Source organism: Limanda limanda, chromosome 12 (genome assembly GCF_963576545.1).
Source record: "Limanda limanda chromosome 12, fLimLim1.1, whole genome shotgun sequence".
NCBI lineage: Eukaryota > Metazoa > Chordata > Actinopteri > Pleuronectiformes > Pleuronectidae > Limanda > Limanda limanda.
Window position 1 is genome coordinate 23,218,217 of NC_083647.1, and position 24,351 is coordinate 23,242,567.

Here is a 24,351-nt window from a genome sequence, read left to right on the forward strand (position 1 = left end):
AATTGTATGTCTGAGCTCAGGCAGCAGGACAGCTTTGTGTGTTCTGAGAGCAACGTCATTTGAATAAAAAGTTATTATTCTGATGAAGGTAAATGGTCAGTATCATCAGTGAGCTCACCAAAGTTCTCCCCCCCCCAGATGTCCATGTGGGTGTCGTACTGGCCCAGGTGGTTGAACCAGCTCTTGTCCATGACGAAGATCCCCCCGGCGATGACGGGCGTCCTGCAGAGACAGAAGGAATCATTTAAATTCCCTCTTTGGATTTGTGGAGTTTTCACAAGCTTGATAGTTTCTCAGCTTTCTAACTCTGCAGGTGAGCGTCTCATATCATTCCAGAGGAAAACCTACACATCAGTATAAGTAGATATCTCCCAAAACGGGAAGAGGAGCTTATGTTTTTACCCCCCTGGTCCATTTGTTTGTTTGTTTGTCAACAAAAATAAATAAATTAGAAAGGAAGGACATCAAAGAACCATTTTTCCAGAGAATAATTCATGGATCACTGAGAAATAAATGAAAATGTTGAAAAACGATCTCACAATTTAAAGGAAAGTGGGAAAAACAGTAAACTGGCTTCAAACATTTCCATCAAGTTTCTTTTCAGTAGTTTCTCTGTAATCTTGCTTACAAACAAACTAAAGCACCGGGGTGAAATCAGAGGAAGAGGAGAGGTAACGTGAAGAAGAGAAGCGGTAACGAGAGGATGAGGAGAGGTAACGTGAGGAAGAGGAGCAGTAACGAGAGGATGAGGAGAGGCAACGTGAGGAAGAGGAGCGGTAACATGAGGAAGAGGAGAGGTAACGAGAGGAGAGGAGCAGTAACGAAAGGAAGAGGAGCGTTAACGAGAGGAAGAGGAAGAGGAGCAGTAACGTGAGGAAGAGGAGCAGTAACGAGAGGAAGAGGAGCGTTAACGAGAGGAAGAGGAAGAGGAGCAGTAACGTGAGGAAGAGGAGCAGTAACGAGAGGAAGAGGAGAGGTAACGAGAGGAGAGGAGCAGTAACGAAAGGAAGAGGAGCGTTAACGAGAGGAAGAGGAAGAAGAGCAGTAACGTGAGGAAGAGGAGCAGTAACGAGAGGAAGAGGAGAGGTAACGAGAGAAAGAGGAGAGGTAACGAGAGGAAGAGGAGCGGTAACGAGAGGAAGAGGAGAGGTAACAAGCGGAAGAGGAGCGGCAACGAGAGGAAGAGGAGAGGTAACAAGAGGAAGAGGAGCGGTAACGAGAGGAAGAGGAGAGGTAACGAGAGGAAGATGAGAGGTAAAGAGAGGAAGAGGAGCAGTAACGAGAGGAAGAGGAGCAGTAAGGAGAGGAAGAGGAGAGGTAACGAGAGGAAGAGGAGCAGTAACGAGAGGAAGAGGAGAGGTAACGTGAGGAAGAGAAGGGGAGAGGTAACATGAGGAAGAGGAGCAGTAACAAGAGGAAGAGGAGCAGTAACGTGAGGAAGAGAAGGGGAGAGGTAACGTGAGGAAGAGGAGAGGTAAGGTGAGGAAGAGAAGAGGTAACGAGAGGAAGAGGAGAGGTAACGAGAGGAAGAGGAGAGGTAACATGAGGAAGAGGAGAGGTAACGAGTGGAAGAAGAGAGGTAACGAGAGGAAGAGGAGAGGTAACGTGAGGAAGAGGAGAGGTAACGAGAGGAAGAGGAGAGGTAACGAGAGGAAGAGGAGCAGTAACGAGAGGAAGAGGAGAGGTAACGTGAGGAAGAGAAGGGGAGAGGTAACATGAGGAAGAGGAGCAGTAACAAGAGGAAGAGGAGCAGTAACGTGAGGAAGAGAAGGGGAGAGGTAACGTGAGGAAGAGGAGAGGTAAGGTGAGGAAGAGAAGAGGTAACGAGAGGAAGAGGAGAGGTAACGAGAGGAAGAGGAGAGGTAACATGAGGAAGAGGAGAGGTAACGAGTGGAAGAAGAGAGGTAACGAGAGGAAGAGGAGAGGTAACGTGAGGAAGAGGAGAGGTAACGAGAGGAAGAGGAGAGGTAACGAGAGGAAGAGGAGCAGTAACGAGAGGAAGAGGAGCAGTAACGTGAGGAAGAGGAGCGGTAACGAGAGAAAGAGGAGCAGTAACGAGAGGAAGAGGAGCGGTATCGTGAGGAAGAGGAAGAGGAGCTGTAACATGAGGAAGAGGAGAGGTAACGAGAGGAAGAGGAGCAGTAACGAGCTTCAGAGACGCACCTGATGGCCTGGGTCGGGTCACTTCGGGCCATCTTCTGCTCGATGGGAATCTGCTCCCATTTGAAATGGAGACTCCAGTCGAACCCTGACAGAACAAACACAGCGAAACAAAACGTTGATTTATTGATTTCTTGTGGTTGAATGATTTCACTTTGTAAACGAACCCTGTGACTCTAAACTTTCTATCTTCTCTATCTCTAACAAACTTTACACACAGAGCCACTTGATTCTGCTCTTTTGGGGGAATTTGCTTCGTGGCTTCTGAGTTTGATCCGTGGAGGATTATGATGTCATGCAACAAGGGATTTTTGAAACAGGGGTTTTTCCTGCAGCTGCGTGTGATCGAGTGTTACTGTGACCGGTTTGTGTTTCGTGTCCTGACCTCCTCTCAGGTCCGCTGAGGCCGCCAAGTAGGCGAAGTTGTCCAGGCTGATGACATCGATGATGGGGCTGACCACTCGCGTGTGATCCTGCAGGAGAGGACGAGAGGGACGGACACTTCATCATCAAGAGGCTGAACTCCATTAAACATTTTACATTCACACTCTTATTGGTATTTATATGTTATTTTCTAGCTGATCTGTGTGATGGAAATCTGGAGATACAAGAGGCTGGAAACGACAAAGTTATCTACGTGTATTTAATAAGGGGCTTTCTGCAGAAAGGATCAACACAGGGAAACCACAAGGATCTCAGAGTGAAGATGAAGAACAGTCAGATGCACAGATCTTATATAGGAGAACAAGGCTGTTTGCCTGAGCCAGTTCAGACTGGTTCTGTAGGGTAGTTTTAGACAGGAACCAAAGCACAGGAACGAATCATTTACATACATAATGGAAAGGTCAAACAGTTTTCAGGTCACAAACATTTCAGGTCCTGGAGTCTTAGACAGGTATGCAAATAGTTACTCTTCAACTATCAAATTTCAACCACACTTTGCTATTTTCCACTACACCAAGTCATTTTCCAATACATCTGTCTGTAGTCTGTATTTGATTCGATTCTGTTATTCCTTCATCCAATTATTTCCTGGATAGTAACATGTATAATATATATATTAAATATGTATAAAACCTGTATTAAAGATTTGTTATGGTTTGTATTTTATTTCTTCTGTTATATTTAGGTGTTTATTGGTTTCTACCAAATCCCACACATATTTTGTACATGTATTTTGTGTGTTTATGTGGAATAAACCAAACTAAATAATCTGAACTCAATTCAGGATTTAGACAGGATGGAAATGCTGTTTCTCTCTAATCCCATACACATATAAAGAGACAAAACATATAAACACACATAAGAATACAACATTTTACATTCACACTCTTATTGGTATTTATAGGTTATTTTCTAACTGATCTGTCTGAAGTCTGTATTTAATTAGATTCTGTTATTCATTCATCCAATTATTTCCTGGATAGTAACATGTATAATATATATATTAAATATGTATAAAACCTGTATTAAAGATTTGTTATGGTTTGTATTTTATTTCTTCTGTTATATTTAGGTGTTTATTGGTTTCTACCAAATCCCACACATATTTTGTACATGTATTTTGTGTGTTTATGTGGAATAAACCAAACTAAATAATCTGAACTCAATTCAGGATTTAGACAGGATGGAAATGCTGTTTCTCTCTAATCCCATACACATATAAAGAGACAAAACATATAAACACACATAAGAATACAACATTTTACATTCACACTCTTATTGGTATTTATAGGTTATTTTCTAACTGATCTGTCTGAAGTCTGTATTTAATTAGATTCTGTTATTCATTCATCCAATTATTTCCTGGATAGTAACATGTATAATATATATATTAAATATGTATAAAACCTGTATTAAAGATTTGTTATGGTTTGTATTTTATTTCTTCTGTTATATTTAGGTGTTTATTGGTTTCTACCAAATCCCACACATATTTTGTACATGTATTTTGTGTGTTTATGTGGAATAAACCAAACTAAATAATCTGAACTCAATTCAGGATTTAGACAGGATGGAAATGCTGTTTCTCTCTAATCCCATACACATATAAAGAGACAAAACATATAAACACACATAAGAATACAACATTTTACATTCACACTCTTATTGGTATTTATAGGTTATTTTCTAACTGATCTGTCTGAAGTCTGTATTTAATTAGATTCTGTTATTCATTCATCCAATTATTTCCTGGATAGTAACACGTATAATATATATATTAAATATGTATAAAACCTGTATTGAAGATTTGTTATGGTTTGTATTTTATTTCTTCTGTTATATTTAGGTGTTTATTGGTTTCTACCAAATCCCACACATATTTTTTTCATTTATTTTGTGTGTTTATGTGGAATAAACCAAACTAAATAAGCTGAACTCAATTCAGGACTTAGACGGGATGGAAATGCTGTTTCTCTCTAATCCCAGGTGTAAACACATAAATAGACAAAACATATAAACACACAGAAGAATACAACATTTTACATTCACACTCTTATTGGTATTCATATGTTATTTTCTAACTGATCTGTCTGAAGTCTGTATTTGATGAGATTCTGTTATTCATTCATCCAATTATTTCCTGGATAGTAACACGTATAATAGATATATTAAATATGTATAAAACCTGTATTGAAGATTTGGTATGGTTTGTATTTTATTTCTTCTGTTATATTTAGGTGTTTATTGGTTTCTACCAAATCCCACACATGTTTTTTACATTTATTTTGTGTGTTTATGTGGAATAAACCAAACTAAATAAGCTGAACTCAATGCAGGACTTAGACGGGATGGAAATGCTGTTTCTCTCTAATCCCAGGTGTAAACACATAAATAGACAAAACATATAAACACACATAAGAACACAACCCAGTACACAACCGAAAGGCGCAGGGTGTGGTAGGATGTGAGGAGCACAAACCGGAACAGTGCAAAACGCTTCATAGAAAGAATCAGAGTAAACAGTAAATGCATTAAATTGAGTGCACAAGCGTATTGTGGAGACATTGCAAACATCTCCTGGTCCCACTGTGCAGAAGATAACGAGCTCAGAGGACGTGAGTGGGCCGGACTCCCTCACCCCCCCCCCCCACCTCCCCCAGGTCGTAATGGACGTGAATGAATGAGAGATGAACTGTGACCTGTTGAATTAGCTCCTGCTGCAGAAGCATCAGCAACACAACAGTAAACACAACGCAGAACAGAACTATTGATCTGGGAGAGTTAGTGTGTGAGTGTTGCCTGACGTCTGTCTGTGGACGTCTGGCTGTGCCAACACTGCTGTTTGCCCATCAGGCATCTGTGAGTGTGCCTGTGTGTGTGTGTGTGTGTGTGTGTGTGTGTGTGTGTGTGTGTGTGTGTGTGTGTGTGTGTGTGTGTGTGTGTGTGTGTGTGTGTGTGTGTGTGTGTGTGTAGTGGTAACAGCTTTAGCATCGGGACACTCTAAAAACGACTGTTTCCAATTAGAGCAGTCCCTCTCTGAATTCCTGAACCCGTCCTGAACTTTGAGTTCTCTGCACCCGGAGTGGGAGTGTGTGTGTGTGTGTGTGTGTGTGTGTGTGTGGTGTCTGTGTGTGTGTGTGTCTGTGTGTGTGTGTGTGTGTGTGGGGGGGTCAAGTGTGAAATGCCATCCTGCCAGAGAGCAATTTTTGAAAAGTGATGCTCTCGACTGCTTTGAGCAAGAGACAGTTTATCTGGGTTTTAATAAGCCTCTGTGATGTGGAAATGCATGAAGAGGCCAAATGGATGTGACTAATGATCTCTCAATACCCCCCCACTCTCTCTCTTCTGTCTTTCTGCGTCTGAACTTAACGCACTGTGAGATTCTGTCTCTTACAGTCGGATGAATTCACTGTCGCATTTAAAGGAGTTTAAGCGTCTGCAGCAGAGACACAAAACCAACGGGCCGAGACGAGCAGCGGTTTCCAGGAGAAGAGGAACTTCAGAACCGAACAGAAGAAAAATGGAATCTGTAGATTAGGAGATGTGTTCTGTGCGCTGTGGATTTCACGGGGGTCTCAGTTTGCTTCATCGCACAGTAAAGTCACATCAGTGTCTGAGTGAGAGAGGAAACACAGTCCAGCTGGAGCTAAAGGTCGAGATCCAGACCTCTGACTTGCATCATGTTCTCAACTGTAAATGCTTATTACACAATTATTACACTAGATACATGGCAGAAGCATTTTCTGTAGATAAAGGCATTTCATCTTGAGGGATTATGAATAAAATCAACACGTTTGATTGAATGGAATGTTTGGTCACAATCTCCCTTTCTGTTCCTGTGATGGTTTGAAAAAAAGTGCTTCTGCAAAACGTTGAACAACATTTGACCTTTTGGATATAAAATGTCATCGCTCGCTCATTTCATCCCAGTAGACATTTGGGTAAAACCACAAAATTCAAATGACTTCATCCGATGACTCGTTTCTATCGAGTTTCCCTCAAATCTACAGCAAGCTTCCAGTCACTTCCTCAGTTGTTTTCTTAGTGTCAGATAAGAAGCTGCTCTCAGACCTCCGGACATTTCCCCTCACCTGCTTGTTACAGTCATTTTCCTGTTGTCATGAACACGTCTGACCCAGATAATCTGCGGCTGAAAGACAAACTGTCTGAAAACTGCTCGAGACAACGAACAGCTCTGGCATTCAGACAAACCTCACTACAGTGCAGGGAGAAATCATGTTCTCCTCCACCAGTAATTAATAAAAGATTGTATTATACATGCATAAGTTTAAAGATGGAGATTTTACAGTATTTTACACACTGTGCATGAACCAGTGACTCCTCATCCTGCTCTCTCAACCCTTTACCAAGACGGGGGTGTGGTGTCAGGAAGATGAACGAGTCCAGGACCATGGGCGGCCGAGCCGAGGAGCTGCAGAATCATCACTGCGCTCTCACACTAACACACTGTAACACACAGTAACACACACTAACACACACTGACAAACACTGACACACAAGCTGCATGAGTCAGAGCTGCCCAGAGCCACAAGGACGAGTGTCGGGAAACACAATGTGCAAACAACCGCATGCTGTAGAATCTGAAGGAGACACTGAGCTGCAGTGTCGTTCAGCGAGTTTGTGTCTGAACAAACTGCAGCAAACACACAGAATTTAATAGGAATGTTTTCCTTTCCTTGCAGAGATCTCATCTTTGTGTGTTTTCTGCTTTCACATGATGCTGTGTCGATTTACTTTCGAATTTTTTTTTTATTAGTGAGAATTCATGTTTGCCCCAGTTTCCTGTGTCTCTGTAAGTCTGAGGCACAAATGAAGGTTCACACGAAAAGAATAAGAAATCGAAATCAACCAGAGCAGAAAGTCCCCCTGATAATTTTAAGACCTAATTTAAAAAATTTTAGGTCTAATTTTTAAGACCTAAAAATTAGGTTGGATTTGTAGGTCTTAAAAATCCAACCTAAATGAGATTTCTTCATCCAATTTACATTTTGTTGTCTTTATTTCATTATACTTACGCTTAAAAAATAAATCTCAAATTATCCATGTTTTTTTTCATATCCTCCTGTTCATGATTTTCTGATGATTTAATTTGTAGGATGTGTTGGACGGACAGAATCTTCCCAGTGCGTTAAAAACCAGAAGAGAGACCCAACCTGAAGCGAGAAGTGACTTCAACACAAACCAGACTAATCCGATACAAAGCTCCAGAGTCAAGTGGAAAACACCTGGGCTGGGAAACATCACCTTCCCTCTTCCATCAGGTCTACAACCAGTTCAGTCTCACCACAGTGTTGAATCAACAGTGTGAAGGCCAACAAGTTACATCACAGCCAATAAAATCCTCCCAGGGACGGAGCAAACTCCCCTGAAGCGTTACATCACAAAACTGTGAGTGTTTCACCTCTAAAATATGTGTGTGATACATGTATGTGTGTATGTGTGTGTGTGTGTGTGTGTGTGTCTGCAGTGTATCATTGGAGAGTGTGAATGACGGCTGTACCTCCTTGACTCGCTGGATCATCGGCTGCAGCCAGTCGGCGTTGACCTCACAGTGGCTGTCCAGGAAGGTCAAGATGGAGGCCGAGGCCGTGTTGGCTCCTCGCACACGTGACCGGATCAGACCTGAGGTGGGGGTGCAGGTCAAAGGTCAGGGAAACGTGGAGCTGAACATGAGATCTGATTTAATACTGAATAGCTGTTATGGAACCAAAGCACATCCTGGGTCACATGAGAGATCAGAGTCACACTCCTCAGCACTGGAGGAACTGGACTTTACTCAGCTTAATGTGATGAATGGTGATTATTTATTGGCTTTGGAAAAAGTATTTGCTTCATGTGACGTCCTCCCCTCTTCTGAAAGTTCCAGAAGTTGTGAACTCGTCTGATCTTCTGCTGCGTTCATGTCTGAAACAGCTTAGGATTCTTATTTTAGTTTTTATAACAATGAGAGATAAATGATTGAGATTGAGTGAGCCTCAAATTTAGTGCTGTAAATTACCTGGAATTTTTGAGTTTTCGGAACATTTCCCTTTTTGCACTGGTCCTGCGAAAAGCTGTTTATTTCCCACCTGCTGAAACCTGAACTTCCCCGGGGGCAGAAAAGTAAAATTGTACGTTTCTAGCTTTCATCTTGTTTTCCTAGTGTTTATTCATTTTTATACGTATTTATACTTGGTAACAAACCCTGATTCTGACTCTGTGGCTCTGTCAAGTCTAATAAAATTACTACCCGACGCTCTTTACTTTCACCAAGTCTCCAGTATCGTAACAACCTCTTCACCTCCTGATGCACAACATGGATAAGTGGTGCAAAGTGCTGCTGCTGAGCTTTTGACCAAATCCTCAGAAAGAGCTCAGATTTCTTTACACTTCCTGTCCATCAGAATCAGAATTGAACTGCAGATTAAATTGCTACATGATCCGGCCCTTGCTGAGTAGATTACTGGGGTTTTCTGTTGTGTACTTGTTGCCTTCATCAGTGCACAGAAGATTCAAGATTCAAGATTTTTTATTGTCAAATGAACAGAGATAACATGAAGCAGTCACTATCAATGAAATACTTGGGTCACAGGCTCTATTTAAGCAATGCTCAGTAATTTCAACCCCAAAAAATAAAATAAAAATAGAAAAAGCATAAAATAGAATAAAAAATAATAAAATAGAATAACAATGAAATAAAATATCAAAAATTTAAAATAGCAAATAAAATATATACATCTAAATATGATGATTATCAGAGGGAAGTTGTTTCAGAATTCTACTGAACTGAGGCAACTGTGGACAGAAAACCGGGCTTCTCTTCCTCTTCAGCTGGTTTCAGAAACAGAAAGAAACCATGAAAATGTCATTTCGAGAGACTTGACATCATATTTACAAATGATGTGTTTCTGTTGTTTAAAGGTCGTCCCCGGTCACATTGTTTCCCTGCAGGAAGGAGAACACACTCCACAGTTTCAGTCCTGAACAACTTGAAAACCAACAGAATCTCATTAAAGTTATTTATTTGCTGAGAGGGAGTCGACTGTGTTTCTGGGATATTTACGTTGTGCTTCAGCTGGCAAAGCGTCCACAGAACAAACAGCCTTTAGAAATGAAACCAGTTAATTGGATTCTTCGGAGGCAGATACCAGATTGGGTCTCGCTCTGTGCCCCAGCAACCACTTTCAATCGCTCGGTGAAAAAAAGGAGAAAGAGGAGAAAGTGTTGATGTGGAGCCGGAATCTATTTTAAAGAGGAGCTGGTGAAGCCGTTGCTACAAACACGAGACGGTGAAGTGAAAGCTCAGCGACACAATCAAAGTCATTTGCATTCGACTCAGAGACGAGAGGAGGAGGTTAAACGTCTGTTTACTAGGTTTTTGTTTTTCTGCAGCATCGACACTTAATCAAACAATCTGAGGAGATTCGTTCCAGAGTCGGGGACAAACCTGTGAAACGGTTTGATGAAAAATAATTGCACCTTTTTAAAAATAGCACAAGAAGAAGCCCTGGAGTCGAACGTGGCAATTTTTAATATGAGTCATAGGGAAAGAGCTCCCACAGAGATTTTAACAACCTGCCAGAAAACGTTTTGGTCACGGCTCCTTCTTTAAACACAAGGTCACCTGACAGGTCATGTGACAGGTCATGTGACGACGGGTTCTATTTGTTAAAGGGACTCTTACCTTTGTTGCATTTGAGAATTACAGCACATTCAAATCATCCCGCCTTCCTCCAATGCCCCACCCCCTCGTTCCCATCCGCGGTGTTTTTTTGAAGAAACTTTATTTACAAGCAGACTTACAATTACTGCCTCCGCGCACGCACGTGAGTTTTTGTTTACTAAAGCAATGGATTCGGTAAGTTATATACATTTACATTCACATGCCTTGATGACGCGGGCCCGAATGCGCCACAAGAAGCAGACGGAAAACCTGCATGTCCATGCAGCAAACAGACAGGTCTGTCGGCCAATAAGGTCCTTCGGTCCGAAGAATTTTATTGGTTGAAGTTTTCACTAAATATTATGAGAGTGAAATAATTGTTTGTTTTTACTCCTGGTGGGTCTGTCTTGCATTTTAGAGTGTCATTACCTTATTAATACCAATTGAACCTTATCCACAAAAAGTGTAAAAATGCAACAAAGGTAAGAGTCCCTTTAAGTTGATAAAATTGTGAATAGTTTTATTTTTGTCTAATTTTGTTGATTTTAAATATTTCTCTGATGCATTTCTTTGCCTTGTGTAAACCAGGTTAAACTAAATCTTCTGTTTCCTTTACTCGTGATACTACGACAGAATTCCTTTATTTCGGACTGGTTAAAAACGTACAGCACCTGTAAGCCGAGACTTTCCATTAGATTAATGGTCTCCCCCCCCCGGTCCCCCCACTCACCCTCTCTCCTGCCGTTCCTCAGGCAGTGCACTTTGGGGATCTGAGCGAGCAGCTGGCAGTCCTCAGCTGGAGGAGGAGACAAGAGGAGATGATGAGAGGAGGAAGCAGGACACACACAGAGAATAACATCTCATCCACGTCGGCTCGTCTCACACTCAAACACACTCACACACACGCACACACACACACACACACACACACACACTTCATAGATGTCCAGCCCTTCAACACACACACGAAAGCACAAAGTTATACAGACACACACCCTCTGCAAAGGCCACGGCGCCATGTGACCTGAGCACTCATCACTTTTAAACAACCATCTGTGCTCCATCACATCCGGCAAATAACCACATAAACACCAAAGAAGAGAGTCCAAACAAAAGAGTTCCATTTCACCGGATAATTCAATTCTAAATCACTTTTCCATAAACAAATGCAGCGAGTGTCTCTTTCCCCATCGCCTGCTCCCTCTCCTCTACACCGGGCGTTATCTGGCTCGGAGCTTTTGTTGATGCACAGAGTCGGACATCATCACAAACAGCGTGAACAAGCAGGTACACACACACACACACACACACACACACACACACACACACCCTGGGGAGAGGATTAGCAGCAGACAGCGAGTGTGATCCTGCTCAGGGGTTGAAGGTAAATCGAGCAGATCCTCTTCTCAACCAGCCGCAGAGAGTCAGGACAAGCTGGACTCAATCTACTGTGTGTGTACACACGGGTTGTGTTTGCATTTACAGCTCAAAGTGTGAGTGTGCAGATATATAACATGGTTTAGGGACCTACATCTATTCACATAGTCAAATTATGAGGACTTGTCTTCCTTATGGGGACAGAAATAACATAAATCATTACATTTTAAGTCATGTTTTAAGTCTAGGGTTAGGTTAAGGTTAGGTGTGTGTGTGTGTGTGTGTGTGTGTGTGTGTGTGTGTGTGTGTGTGTGTGTGTGTCTGTGTCTGTGTTTAGTGAAGAGGAGAGGGGGCTTTATCCACTCAGGGATGAAGAGCATAAAATCATAGATCACTCCCACTGAACAGATGTTGCAGACTTCCAGGCAGATGTGTCTGTGTTGTGTGTGTGTGTGTGTGTGTGTGTGTGTGTGTGGTGTGTGTGTGTTTGTGTGTGTGTCCATAAGCACAAGTCCTTGCATCATTCATACACTTCCTCTAACTGCGCTGCATGTTTTGAATATAAAGTATGTATGTTTACACAGGGTAAAATGTCAAAGTCTAATAAAAATGCAAAACTACATATGAACAGTCGAGTTTTTCATTGATGGGATTTTTTATCCCATGATGCACTGCACAGGGAAACTAGATGAGCTTCTCTCAGCTCGTGAAAACTGAAAAACTGCAACTGAACAACTCAACAACGGGCAAATAAAGAAATAAAAACTGAAAGATTCTAAATATATCCAATATATAATTAACAAATTAAGTTCCATAATTGAATTGAACCCTGACAGTGCATCGGTACACAGTGTTTACTGCAGTGGCCTCTCCTCTGTCACATGCTGTTGACTGGACTCACAGTAAAGATCACTGTCCTTGACTGAGGACGCTTTCCTCCGGGCGAGCGTTAACAGGATTAAACCCAGAGAGGACAATCCCCCCCCCACCTCCTCTATCCGTCTCCCTGCCAGCTCACACCGGCCAATCAGCTCTCACTCTCGCTCCCTGTCTCTGCTTCACCTGGACTCTGCTCGTCTGTTTATCAAGTGACACGACGCTGCGAGTTATGTGTGGTCATTGGCGGTGAACCCTGTCTCTCTGGTTCAACAGGAATATTATGAAAATACAGACACGAGGAAAGAGGAAATAAAGGCTATTACAGTAAGAGGAAATAAAAAGCCTGAGACAGACAAAGTAAAAACAAGAGACGACTTAATTTCCCTTTGGGGATGAATAAAGTAATCTATCTATCTTAGTCCAGGCAAAGTAGCCCATTTTGGAGCCAAAAATAGAAGTAATTGTAAAATAATTTTTTTCAGCATAGATTATTTCTATGAGGTGTCCAGAACAACATACTAAAAGTCCTAAGAAATCGTAGTTGAGGAAATATGTTTAATTCTCATCAATGTGTGCATATAAGGCCCGGCAACAATACACCCCAAAAAGACTATTTTTTTCCTTTACTCCTATCAAAATGAAACTTTACACAATGAAAGTAGCCATGAAACGTAACATTTTTTGTATTACAAGTTTCTTTGAAAATTAATTTATGTATGTATTTGTAATACATATGAATGGTGTTTGCCTATGCAAATTAGGACATATTCAATAAGTGTGGAGCTCATGTGCTTGTCAAATTCATTTCAAAAGAAACTTGTAATACAAAAAATGTTACGTTTCATGGTTGCTTTCATTGTGTAAAGTTTTATTTTGATTGGAGTAAAGGAAAAAATTGTCTTTTTGGGGTGTATTGTTGCCGGGCCTTATTGGAACACATTGATGAGAATCAAACATATTTCCTCAACTAGGATTTCTTAGGACTTTTAGTATGTTGTTCTGGACACCTCATAGAAATGATCTATGCTGAAAAAAATTATTTTACAATTAGTCGGTCGTAAAACGCTACTTTGCCTGGACTATCTATCTATCTATCTATCTATCTATAACAAACTCAAAGCGGGAAAAAATTGATAAATCCCCAAATGCTTAAAAAAAAGTCCAACAACAAGGAGATTAACAAGATCAATTACATTTCATTCAGAAAGCTGAGAGGAGGCTGAGAGTCTTGCTCACTGGCACTTTGGCAGAAGGAGAATAATCCAACCCTGTCACTGCTGCTGGTTCATCGCCGGCTGCAGGTAAACAGGCCAATTAACGAGGCAGCTGGGAGTTAATGGAGCTGCTGAGACGCCACTGGGTCCATGTCTGGCAGCTTCAACACCTCCGAGTGCGTCTACATCTGTGTGTGTGGTCAGCGTGTGTGTGTTTGTGGTCAGTGTGTGTGTGTGTGTGAGAGCGCACAGTGAATGTAGGTCATCTCTGCAGACAGAAGATGCATGTGGTGGTGATTACAGACAGTAACAAGCCTGAGCTGGTGTAGTTCTCGCTGACAAAGCAGAATAATTACTGAAATGTGGTTTTCCTGTAATTCCACAGCGCCGGTTCGGTTTCATGAGAACACGACCCGCCCGTCAGCTCCTGGTTTTACTAATGTCCAGGTTAGATAGACAAATGATTCATTCATGTTTAAAACTTTAACTCGTGATCTGCTTCCTGCTTCTGATATTCCTTTGACATCTTAGCATCACAGCCCAGATACTGGCAGTGCCATCGGTTTCCTGAAAGAGCCAGAAATCTTCCCTTCCCACACCCAGGTTACCTGTAGTTCCTTGCTTCAGTGGAAACTATGGCGACAACTAATGATAGTTGATCTTCAGGTTATTTTTGTTCCATCAATTGAATAAACTCTGAGTAAAGAATGTCGGTTTCCCAAAGATACTTGGTTCATTATTATGTGCAACAAAACCAAATGCATCAAATCTGCATTTCATTGGTTTATTTTATTCTTTTCTATTAACCCAACATTTGTTTTATTGCTTTATTGTATCCATTGTCTCCTGCATTCCCTTGTTTAGATTTGAAATTGCACTGAATGTGTTTTCTGCTTTTGTGAAAACAGTTTTCTTTCAACTGCTAGTTTAGTATTGTTATTATTATATTTGGTCATTTAGAAACTGCAAATATTTGACATTTTACCTGTAGTTCCTTTAGCCTTTATTCTATATTCATAAAAGATCATATAATTATAATATATTTTAAAAGTCAGCGTTTAAGTCTGTGTCTTAATCCAATCCCATAAAAACAAACCCTAAATCTTTTAAAACACACTTTTTATTAAAATATTTTGAAGAAATCATATTTTCATCGTCGCAGGTTGAGAAATGGCTGAGAGACAGATTTTAAATTTTAGAGAAATAAGACTTCTTCTGTCCAGGTCAGTGAGACAAATGATTCATTCATGTTTAAAACTTTAACTCGTGATCTGCTTCCTGCTTCTGATATTCCTTTGACATCTTAGCTTCACAGCCCAGATACTGTCAGTGCCATCAGTTTCCTGAAAGAGCCAGAAATCTTCCCTTCCCACACCCAGGTTACCTGTAGTTCCTTGCTTCAGTGGAAACTATGGCGACAACTAATGATAGTTGATCTTCAGGTTATTTTTGTTCCATCAATTGAATAAACTCTGAGTAAAGAATGTCGGTTTCCCAAAGACACTTCATTATTCATTGTTCATTATTATGTGCAACAAAACCAAATGCATCAAATCCGCATTTCATTGGTTTATTTTATTATTTTCTATTAACCTAACATTTGTTGTATTGCTTTATTTTATCCATTGTCTCCTGCATTCCCTTGTTTAGATTTGAAATTGCACTGAATGTGTTTTCTGCTTTTGTGAAAACAGTTTTCTTTCAACTGCTAGTTTAGTATTGTTATTATTATATTTGGTCATTTAGAAACTGCAAATATTTGACATTTTACCTGTAGTTCCTTTAGCCTTTATTCTATATTTGTAAAAGATCATATAATTATAATATATTTTAAAAGTCAGCGTTTAAGTCTGTGTCTTAATCGAATCCCATAAAAACAAACCCTAAATCTTTAAAAACACACTTTTTATTAAAAGATTTTGAAGAAATCATATTTTCATCGTCGCAGGTTGAGAAATGGCTGAGAGACAGATTTTCAATTTTAGAGAAATAATCCTTCTTCTGTTCTGTCCAGGTCAGTGAGACAAATGATTTATTCATGTCTAAAACTTTAACTCATGATCTGCTTCCTGCTTCTGATATTCCTTTGACATCTTAGCATCACAGCTCAGATACTGTCAGTGCCATCAGTTTCCTGAAACCGGAGCCGGAAATCTTCCTTTCCCACACCCAGGTTTCGTGGAAATGCTGCTCAGTAGCTTTGGTGAAATGTCAAAACCCAAAAAAAAACATGACCTCTTTGGCAGATAGATCAACTCCACCTTTGTTTTCACCAGCCGCAAAAAAAAAAAACCCCAGAGTGACTTACGGTCAGAGCTGAAGTCGTCGATCAGGATTATTTCCTGGATCAGAGACGCCAGACTCCTCATCAGGACGCTAGAGGAAGAGGAGGAGAGATGAAGATCAGTCATGATGAGTCAGCGCTCTCCGGTGTGACCCGGCCGCTCGGCGTTCGACCTCGTTACCTTTTGATGGTGCGAAGCAGAGTGGAGCGAGCCTCATTGTGGAAAGTGATGATGATGCTGGTGGAGGGGAGGTCGGCGTCGTAATTCAGAGACGCACACCTGCAGACACACAAACACACAACAGGGTGTGAGCGGGTCTGACGTCTTCCTCCGAGGAAATCACAGCAAGTTAGACAGAAATATCCTGCACAAGCACACACACTCACACTCTCACACACACAGACTCGCACACACACGCACACACATACACAGTGGGTTTCGTGCCCTCCGGAGTCGCCTCAGCCTTGTTGCTGTAATGAGATGGAAATATGCGGTTGCCAGGCGACAGTTACACAGATTTCTGACCCTGTACTTTTAATCTGCACCTAAAGCCGAAGGCGCTTTCTACCGGTGGTGTGAAGACACGAAGAGGAAATAACACAAAACCTGTTACTGTGCAATTAATTAAACACTGTTTGTTCACTGATGAATAGTTGGCAATCAGTCAAGCGTCTCACATTAGGGATTTATAGATGCATGTTTATATAAACAGTTGTGTCTCGCTCTCTCGTGTTGTGTGTCCATGCGTGTGCTCAGTGGGTCGAACCCTCAGTATTAATTGGGCTCAGAAGTAAACACAGCTCCTGTAACTTCCTCTTTTTAACTCTCTTAACACTTTTAAACAGTTTCTCGCTGCTTTAACGGAGCTTTCGCCTCCTTCCTCACTTCTTCTCCCTCCTGTTTATGACTCACTCGCGTCGGCTCCTGTTAGTTTATTTCTCAGTGCAGCTGTGAACAGTGAAAAAAAAACCAAACAGGAGCAACAGCAAACCTGCCACCCAAGAATAGAGCTTCAGTGGAAACTATGGCGACGACTAATGATAGTTGATCTTCAGATTATTTTTGTTCCATCAATCGTATAAACTCTGAGTAAAGAATGTCGGTTTCCCAAAGACACTTGGTTCATTATTATGTGCAACAAAACCAAATGCATCAAATCTGCGTTTCATTGGTTTATTTTATTCTTTTCTATTAACCCGACATTTGTTGTATTGCTTTATTTTATCCATTGTCTCCTGCATTAACTTGTTTAGATTTGAAAATGCACTGAATGGGTTTTCTGTTTTTTTGTCTGCGTAGCACTTTGTGAAACAGTATTCTTTAAACTGCTATATCAGTAAAGTTTATTATTATTATTATTATTATTATGTTATTATTATTATAATCATTATATCTAGTCATTTAGAAACTGCTAATATTTGACATTGTTACCTGTAGTTCCTTTAGCTTTTATTCTATATTTATGATTTAAGATTTTATAATTATAATATATTTTAAAAGTCTGACAATTCACAAATCACACGCAGGTATATCATATATTTTCATAGTCAGCGTTTAAGTCTGTGTCTTTATTCGAATCCCATAAAAACAAACCCTAAATCTTTTAAAACACACTTTTTATTAAAAGATTTTGAAGAAATTATATTTTCATCGTCACAGGTTGAGAACTTGCTGAGACAGATTTTCAATTTAAAAAGAAATAAGCCTCCTTCCATCTCAAGATCAAACTAGGTCTTTTATAACTTCCTGTGTCCGGGGGTTAAACCTGCTGCTGCACAGGTCGGATCAGGACTCTGCAACAAAAACATCCTATTGACCCTGAACCCACCGGTGAGGCAGTGACACTGTTTGTTTTGCACACATCCATGTGCTGCGTAAGCTTCAGATTAGTCCCTGATCTGTTTGAGCAGAACAGAGCAGACGGAAAGCGCCCGGGCCCGGGGGGGGGGGGGGTCGAACCCTGCTCACCTGTAGTGTCGGGTGTCTCTGATGGCTCGCTCGCTGCCCAGCCGGTCGCTCTCCTGCAGGTTGAAGGCATGCTCCCTGTACGGGTCGTCCCCCGGCTTCAGCTGCTTCGCCGCCAGGTAGGCCTTCTCATCGAAGCCGCCCAGCAGCTGCCCCTGCTGCTCGGCCCGCGGCGGCTGGGTCACCTGCAGGAGCACAACACGTGTCATGTGTGTTTAGATGTTCAGGTCAGCAGGACCAGGGTGACAGGAACAGTCCAGACTTCCAAAGGCAAAGTCCAGGCAGAAATAAATGATTAAATAAATCGCAAATTCCGGAATCGACCCGATTATCCACCCAGATCTGAATCTGCCAAAGCTTAAATCTCACAGAAAATTCTGGGAAATCGGTTGAGTATTATTTGTGTAATCCTGCTGACTAACACACAAACGATGATGATGATGATGAAATTATAACCTCTTATTTCAGTGGTATTTACAGATTGGAATAAATACTTAACTAGAACCACCCTGCAGTTTTACGCCTCCGCCAACCGGTGCAGTTATAGCTACACACACTTCTTCGACCTTTGACAATTGATCGCTGGAATCTGAGTTCATCTTTGTGAAAACTAGACAAAATCTGAAGCCATTCCCTGAAGGCAGAGTGTAGATATAATGTTCAAGACGCCAAAAATCTGATTCCCAAATATGTGAGTCCCTGTGACCATTTGAGCCAAATGTGACCAGATTCTGATGATAAGTCAAACTGACTGTTTTCAACCAAAGTTGAACCGACATGTCAGACACATCAGTTTGTTCTGGTGTCGACACTCGTCTCCTCCGTGTTAACAAACTGTTCCGCTGCCACATCCAATATCAGCGTGAAACGGCCCAGAGCCACATCCCCATATTTAAAAATGTTCAGAAGTTGTTGTTTTTTTTATTCCACTGTTGGTTTCACAAGCCTCCGGGTCACAGATCTTTCTCAACGAAGAACAGACTTAGAACAGAAATAAAACACAAACACATCTTTCTTAAATCTCCCATTAAATCTGGTTCTCGACATATTCACCGTTGGACTCTGATTCCCTCATTTACAGATCTTTATATTTTTAAACTAATTTGTGAAAAAGCCACATGTACAACGCCTCCTCTGCTGAGCTGCTGCATCACAACGTTTAAACCAGTCTGAAGAACAGTAGCAGACGATTCCTATTTAAATGCTCTTTTCTTTTCTTCGGGTCACAGAGTCAGTTCTGCAGAATAGGATGAGCTCTTGTCAAATCAGAACATGGAGCCTGTAAATCCAAAGTAATGAGTGGATTTTCCCTTGGAAGCAGGTTTATCAGTGGCTGGCAGCCTGGGCAGGGTGAGCGTGAGGTTAACACATCTGAGGAGTACATGAAGGCAGAGGAGAGTAATCCTCATCAAGGAAGAGCAACAGAGAGGTGGAGGATGGGAGGATGGGAGGATGGGAGGAGGACAGAGGGAAAGGAAAGAAAGGAAGGAGCTTTGTTCTGAGCTGCTTTATTAACAGTCGGTGTAGATGGAGGATTAAGAGAAAGCTCCCGATCGGGTTCAGGTGAGAGTGAGCTCATTTTCAGTCTCTGCAGAGGAACAACTCTTAAAGATACACACCCATACGCACACAACCATATGCACACAACCATACGCACACAACATACGCACACAACATACCTCTGTGGCTTCAGGGACATTACGTTAATTTCCTTGAGACTGACCTTAACCTCAGTTAAACCCTCACATTAGCCTAACCCTTACCCTAACCTTAAAACATGTCTTCACCTTGTAATTGAAAGATTTACATCATGGGTTTGTGTTTTAAATCCCCATAAAGACAACAAGTCTCCATAATGTGACTAATACCTGGACCCTTACCTTGTAATCAAGATGAAAAGCCAATGTGGTACTTTTACTTTTACTTGAGTTTTTCTATTTATTTTTAAAAATCATTCATCATTCCAGCCCTCTCTCTCTCTCTCTTTCTTATCTTATCTCCCTTGTTAACAAAAAGTATCCTCATGACTAAACACACTAAATGTTACTCCGAGGATAATGAGACCAGAATAACAGAAGGTCCTCTGTGGCTCGGTCCACTGAATTAAATATGAATCTCGTCTGGAAGATGAACAAGTGTCTGCTGGCTCCGTCAAGCCGAGTTAAAAGATTCAACAAATCACATGCACAGTAGAAAATCTGCCTGGTTGGCTGCAGAGGACTGTGAGTCTGCAGAGACTGATGAAGACGTCCTGCAGAGACTGATGAAGACGTCCTGGTGGGCAGATCAGATCATGTGGTGGTGATGTGCTGAGATTGAGCTCTATTTATGATCTGTTTACATGTCATGCAGTCAATAATCGTTTCCTCATTTTTTCATTCAAACTGGGGAGTTATTGCCTGTGAGAAACAAATCTACATATTACCGTTTGCAGGAAGCAGCTTTCACGGGCAAGTCTTTTAGTTTGTCTTTCTTGTAGGATGCAGAATCATATCAAAGCATGAAAAAGGTAAATTTTACATGTTAACAATAACGTTCAAAGGGAATTCTGTTGTTTTTCTGTTGGGAAACATTACGTGAATTTCCAGAGCTTCAACTGTGGAGCTGCTAAAAGTCCCTTCTCTTCTTAAGCAAGCAGATGATAAAAAACCTTTGGAGCAATGAGCAAATAATGAAAGTAATAAAACCAAGAACTCTCTGGTAAAAGTATATTTGAAGAAAAGATTGAAAAGAGGTCACAGATTCTGCTGAGCTGATTTGCTCAGGCAGCTCATAGCTTCCAGCCCCTGACGGAGATAACTCCGTCACCTCTAGATTTCAGCCGCGCCTCTGGATCAGATAAGAAAACAAAATCCTCTCCCCTGAGAACCTCAGGCTACGTGCAGGTAGAGGTTGGACATATAGACCTATAGCAATTCAGCCAGGAGGAGCCTTACAATCCACAGCAAGATCTTAAAATCAATAATTCAAACACACCGGGAGCTGGAAGGAGGCTAAATCTGATGTGGTCCCTTATCTTGGACCTTGTTAAAAGCCTTGTGTCAAAGTTCTGTTCAGCCTGGAAGTGATCAACTGATCTTTGAGCCGATGGCTGTAAAATGCTCTTTGTGTTTTTGAAAGAGGAAATAGATCATCGTTTGGAAATAGGTCTAAAACAATAAAAAACAATACAGCACAAGTTTTTGGTTTGTTACTGTCCAACCATACGCCAAGATTCTCTGTGACGGCCGGGGAAACAGCAGATGTAAGGATGTGTCGGGTTAGGTGCTCGGAAACAATCTCTAGTGAAGCCACTTTGTTTTGTGAAAAATGCAGACGTGTAGTGAGCTCAGCATGTGAGGATCAGTGGCTCTAATGTGAAGGTACAACTGTGTGTCATCTGCATAACCAAGTAAGAAAATGACATGTCTGGATAATATGTCGAAGTGGAAGCATGTAAAAATCATATGTGTCCCACAACTGACCCCTGAGGGACGCCATACTTGACAGAAACAGGATCTGACATGTTAGATCAGAGTGGAGAAGGAAGGAGTCACTGATTGCTTCCTTCTCTATTCTGCTTTCCTTCACTCGGACTTACAGCTGGGAAAGAATACTGAGATAAATTCAAAGCTTTAATGCAAAAGCAAGAAAGATTGTACTGTTTTAATGTCAGTTTCACTGGTTAAAAACTATAACCGATCCACGTCCAACCTACTTGGAAAATGGTGATTTTGTGTATTTGTCTGGACTAAGCAGAATTTAACATTTAAACTAGAGTTTGTTTACGTGTGTGATCAAGTTACTGTAAATCCAATAAGACCCACTGCAGAGATGTAAACTAATAGCTGAGATTTAAAGATTAAAACTAGAATGGCCCCTTATATCAGCACCAGGGCCCCACCAGTCAAGCTGCATCAGATTTCACAGTCATAGGTCTCAGTCCCTTGAACAGTGAAAATGTCATTAAGCTCTATCCGTTTCCATCGAGGTTTGGGGGAAATCCATTCAGTAGCTTTTGTGTAACCTTGCTCACACACAGACAAACAAGTTCAGTGTGAGCTGTTTATAAAGTCACACGAGGAATCCAAAAATAAGAAAGTCTGCCTGGTCAGTGAGAAAAGAAACCGACTGATCTAAAGTCTCAGAGCTGAGGACAAACTCAACAACTAAATACCACAAATACTGAAAAGCTCCTCGTAATCTTCAGCATCTGTGCTCGGACAAACTTGGAAACTCGGTCACACATGTGAAGACACATGGGACCTGGGACATCGAGCCCAAAGACAAACTGTCTAATTGATTGGCTGGACGTGGATCTGTGGACAGATGTTTACAAAACTTCCACCGCGGCCAAGACGACAGATGTTCAGGTCAGAGACAGAGACCGATGATTACTGCTGCTGGGAACGTCGGAGCGGGATTAGAGCGAGAACAGTGTTCACACAGGAAGAGAGGGAGGAAGAAGAAGAGGGAGAAGAGGTAGAAAAAGAGGAAGAAGAAGAAGAAGGAGCGATGAGAAGAAATCAGAGGAAAAACAAGTGGAGCCAATGAAAACAGATGATGTCATCAGGAAATGAAATGCTGCTAATGTACCGAGGTAAGAAGAAAAAGAAAGAGGGAGAGAAAAAGAGAGAGGGATGCAGACAAGGAAGGATATGAGGAAAGGAATAAAGAAGGGAGGAGGAGAAGGATGGAAATTATGAAACAAGATAAACAGGGAAAGAAAGTAAATAAGAGAAGGAGAGGGGAAGAGAGGGAAGGAATATCGAGTTGGAGAAGTAAAGATAAAAGAAGAAAGGAAGAATTTAAGAATAAGCAAAGAACAGGAGGAGAAAAAGTAGAGAATAAATGAACAAAAGTAAAAAGAAAGGATGGAAATATATAAGAATGAATGAAATGAAAGAAGAAGAAGGGGTACAAAGATGGAGGGATAAAGAAAGAATAGTAGATAGAAGGACGGGGAAATTGAAACGATATAGGACTGAAGAAAAGATGAAAAACAGAAATATAAAAGGAATGAAAAGAGAGAAAGAAAGACCGACCCTCTTTCAATAAAGAAGGGAGGAGGAGAAGGATGGAAATTATGAAACAAGATAAACAGGGAAAGAAAGTAAATAAGAGAAGAGCGGACAGAAGGAAAGGGGAAGAGAGGGAAGGAATATCGAGGTGGAGAAGTAAAGATAAAAGAAGACAAAGAATTTAAGAATAAACAAAACAAAGAACAGGAGGAGATAAATTAGAGAATAAATGAACAAAAGTAAAAAGAAAGGATGGAAATATATAAGAATGAATGAAAAGAAAGAAGGAGGGGTACAAAGATGGAGGGATAGAGAAAGAATACAAGATAGAAGGACGGGAACATTTTAAAGGATATAGGACTGAAGAAAAGATGAAAAACAGAAATGTAAAAGTGAGGAAAAGAGAGAAAGAAAGACCGACCCTCTTTCAATAAAGAAGAGAGGAGGAGAAGGATGGAAATTATGAAACAAGATAAAAAGGGAAAGAAAGTGAATAAGAGAAGGGCGGACAGAAGGAAAGGGGAAGAGAGGGAAGGAATATCGAGGTGGAGAGGTAAAGATAAAAGAAGAAAGGAAGAATTTAGGAATAAAAAACAAAGAACAGGAGACAAATAAAGAATAGATGAACAAGAGTCAAAAGAAAGGATGAAAATATAGAAGGAGGAATAAAATGAAAGAAGGAGGGGTACAAAGATGGAGGGAAAAAGAAAGAATAAAAGATAGAAGGACGGGGAAATTTGAAGGATATAGGACTGAAGAAAAAGAGGAAAAACAGAAATATAAAAGGGATGAAAAGAGAGAAAGAAAGACCGACCCTCTCTTTCTCTCTCTCCCCCCCCTCTCCCTCTCTCTCTCTCTCAGTGAACTGTTGGACTGTGGCCTGCAGCCTCGGAGCTTCAGGTCATGTTACCAGAGCAAACGGCGGCGAGGAGAAAGTCGGTGAACGACCTCTCACTCCACATGCACAGTGCAAAGATCTCTCTCGTTCCTCCTCCTCCTCCTCCTCCTCCTGCTCCTCCTCCTCCACCTGCTCCTCCTCCTCCTCCTCCACCTCCTCCTCCTGCTCCTCCTCCTCCACCTCCTCCTCCTCCTCCTCCTGAGCAGTGTAAACACCACAGCAGCTCCGGTCTTGCCCTTGAATTATTGAATCCTGCTTGTGAACAGGGCTTTAATGACCCTGCCGCTGCCGCTGCCGCTGGAGAGAGGAACATCTCGACACGCTGGCACACATCACGTCCTGCTGCCACAGCTGAGAGGCTTTTACTGCCGTGGCAAATCGTGAGTGAGCCTCCAGTTCTGCTGAGTTTCTCCTCCTCTGCAGATACATGAGGACACATCCAATTGATTTGTCAGCCGGCTCGGTC

The 24,351-nt window shown here is 41.4% G+C and overlaps 1 protein-coding gene across 1 annotated transcript in view; it reads right to left on the bottom strand.

The window, feature by feature from the left end:
- galnt16 (UDP-N-acetyl-alpha-D-galactosamine:polypeptide N-acetylgalactosaminyltransferase 16) overlaps positions 1–24,351 on the bottom strand; it is a 37,234-nt gene that overhangs the window by 10,105 nt on the left and 2,778 nt on the right. Inside the window, exons 2-9 of the mRNA XM_061082125.1 lie at positions 17,991–18,172; positions 16,203–16,301; positions 16,046–16,113; positions 10,998–11,063; positions 8,126–8,247; positions 2,546–2,633; positions 2,164–2,248; positions 119–222 (exon numbers count right to left, since the gene is read on the bottom strand). Coding sequence (XP_060938108.1) covers positions 119–222; positions 2,164–2,248; positions 2,546–2,633; positions 8,126–8,247; positions 10,998–11,063; positions 16,046–16,113; positions 16,203–16,301; positions 17,991–18,172 — 814 coding nt within the window. The remainder of the gene's footprint in view (positions 1–118; positions 223–2,163; positions 2,249–2,545; positions 2,634–8,125; positions 8,248–10,997; positions 11,064–16,045; positions 16,114–16,202; positions 16,302–17,990; positions 18,173–24,351) is intronic.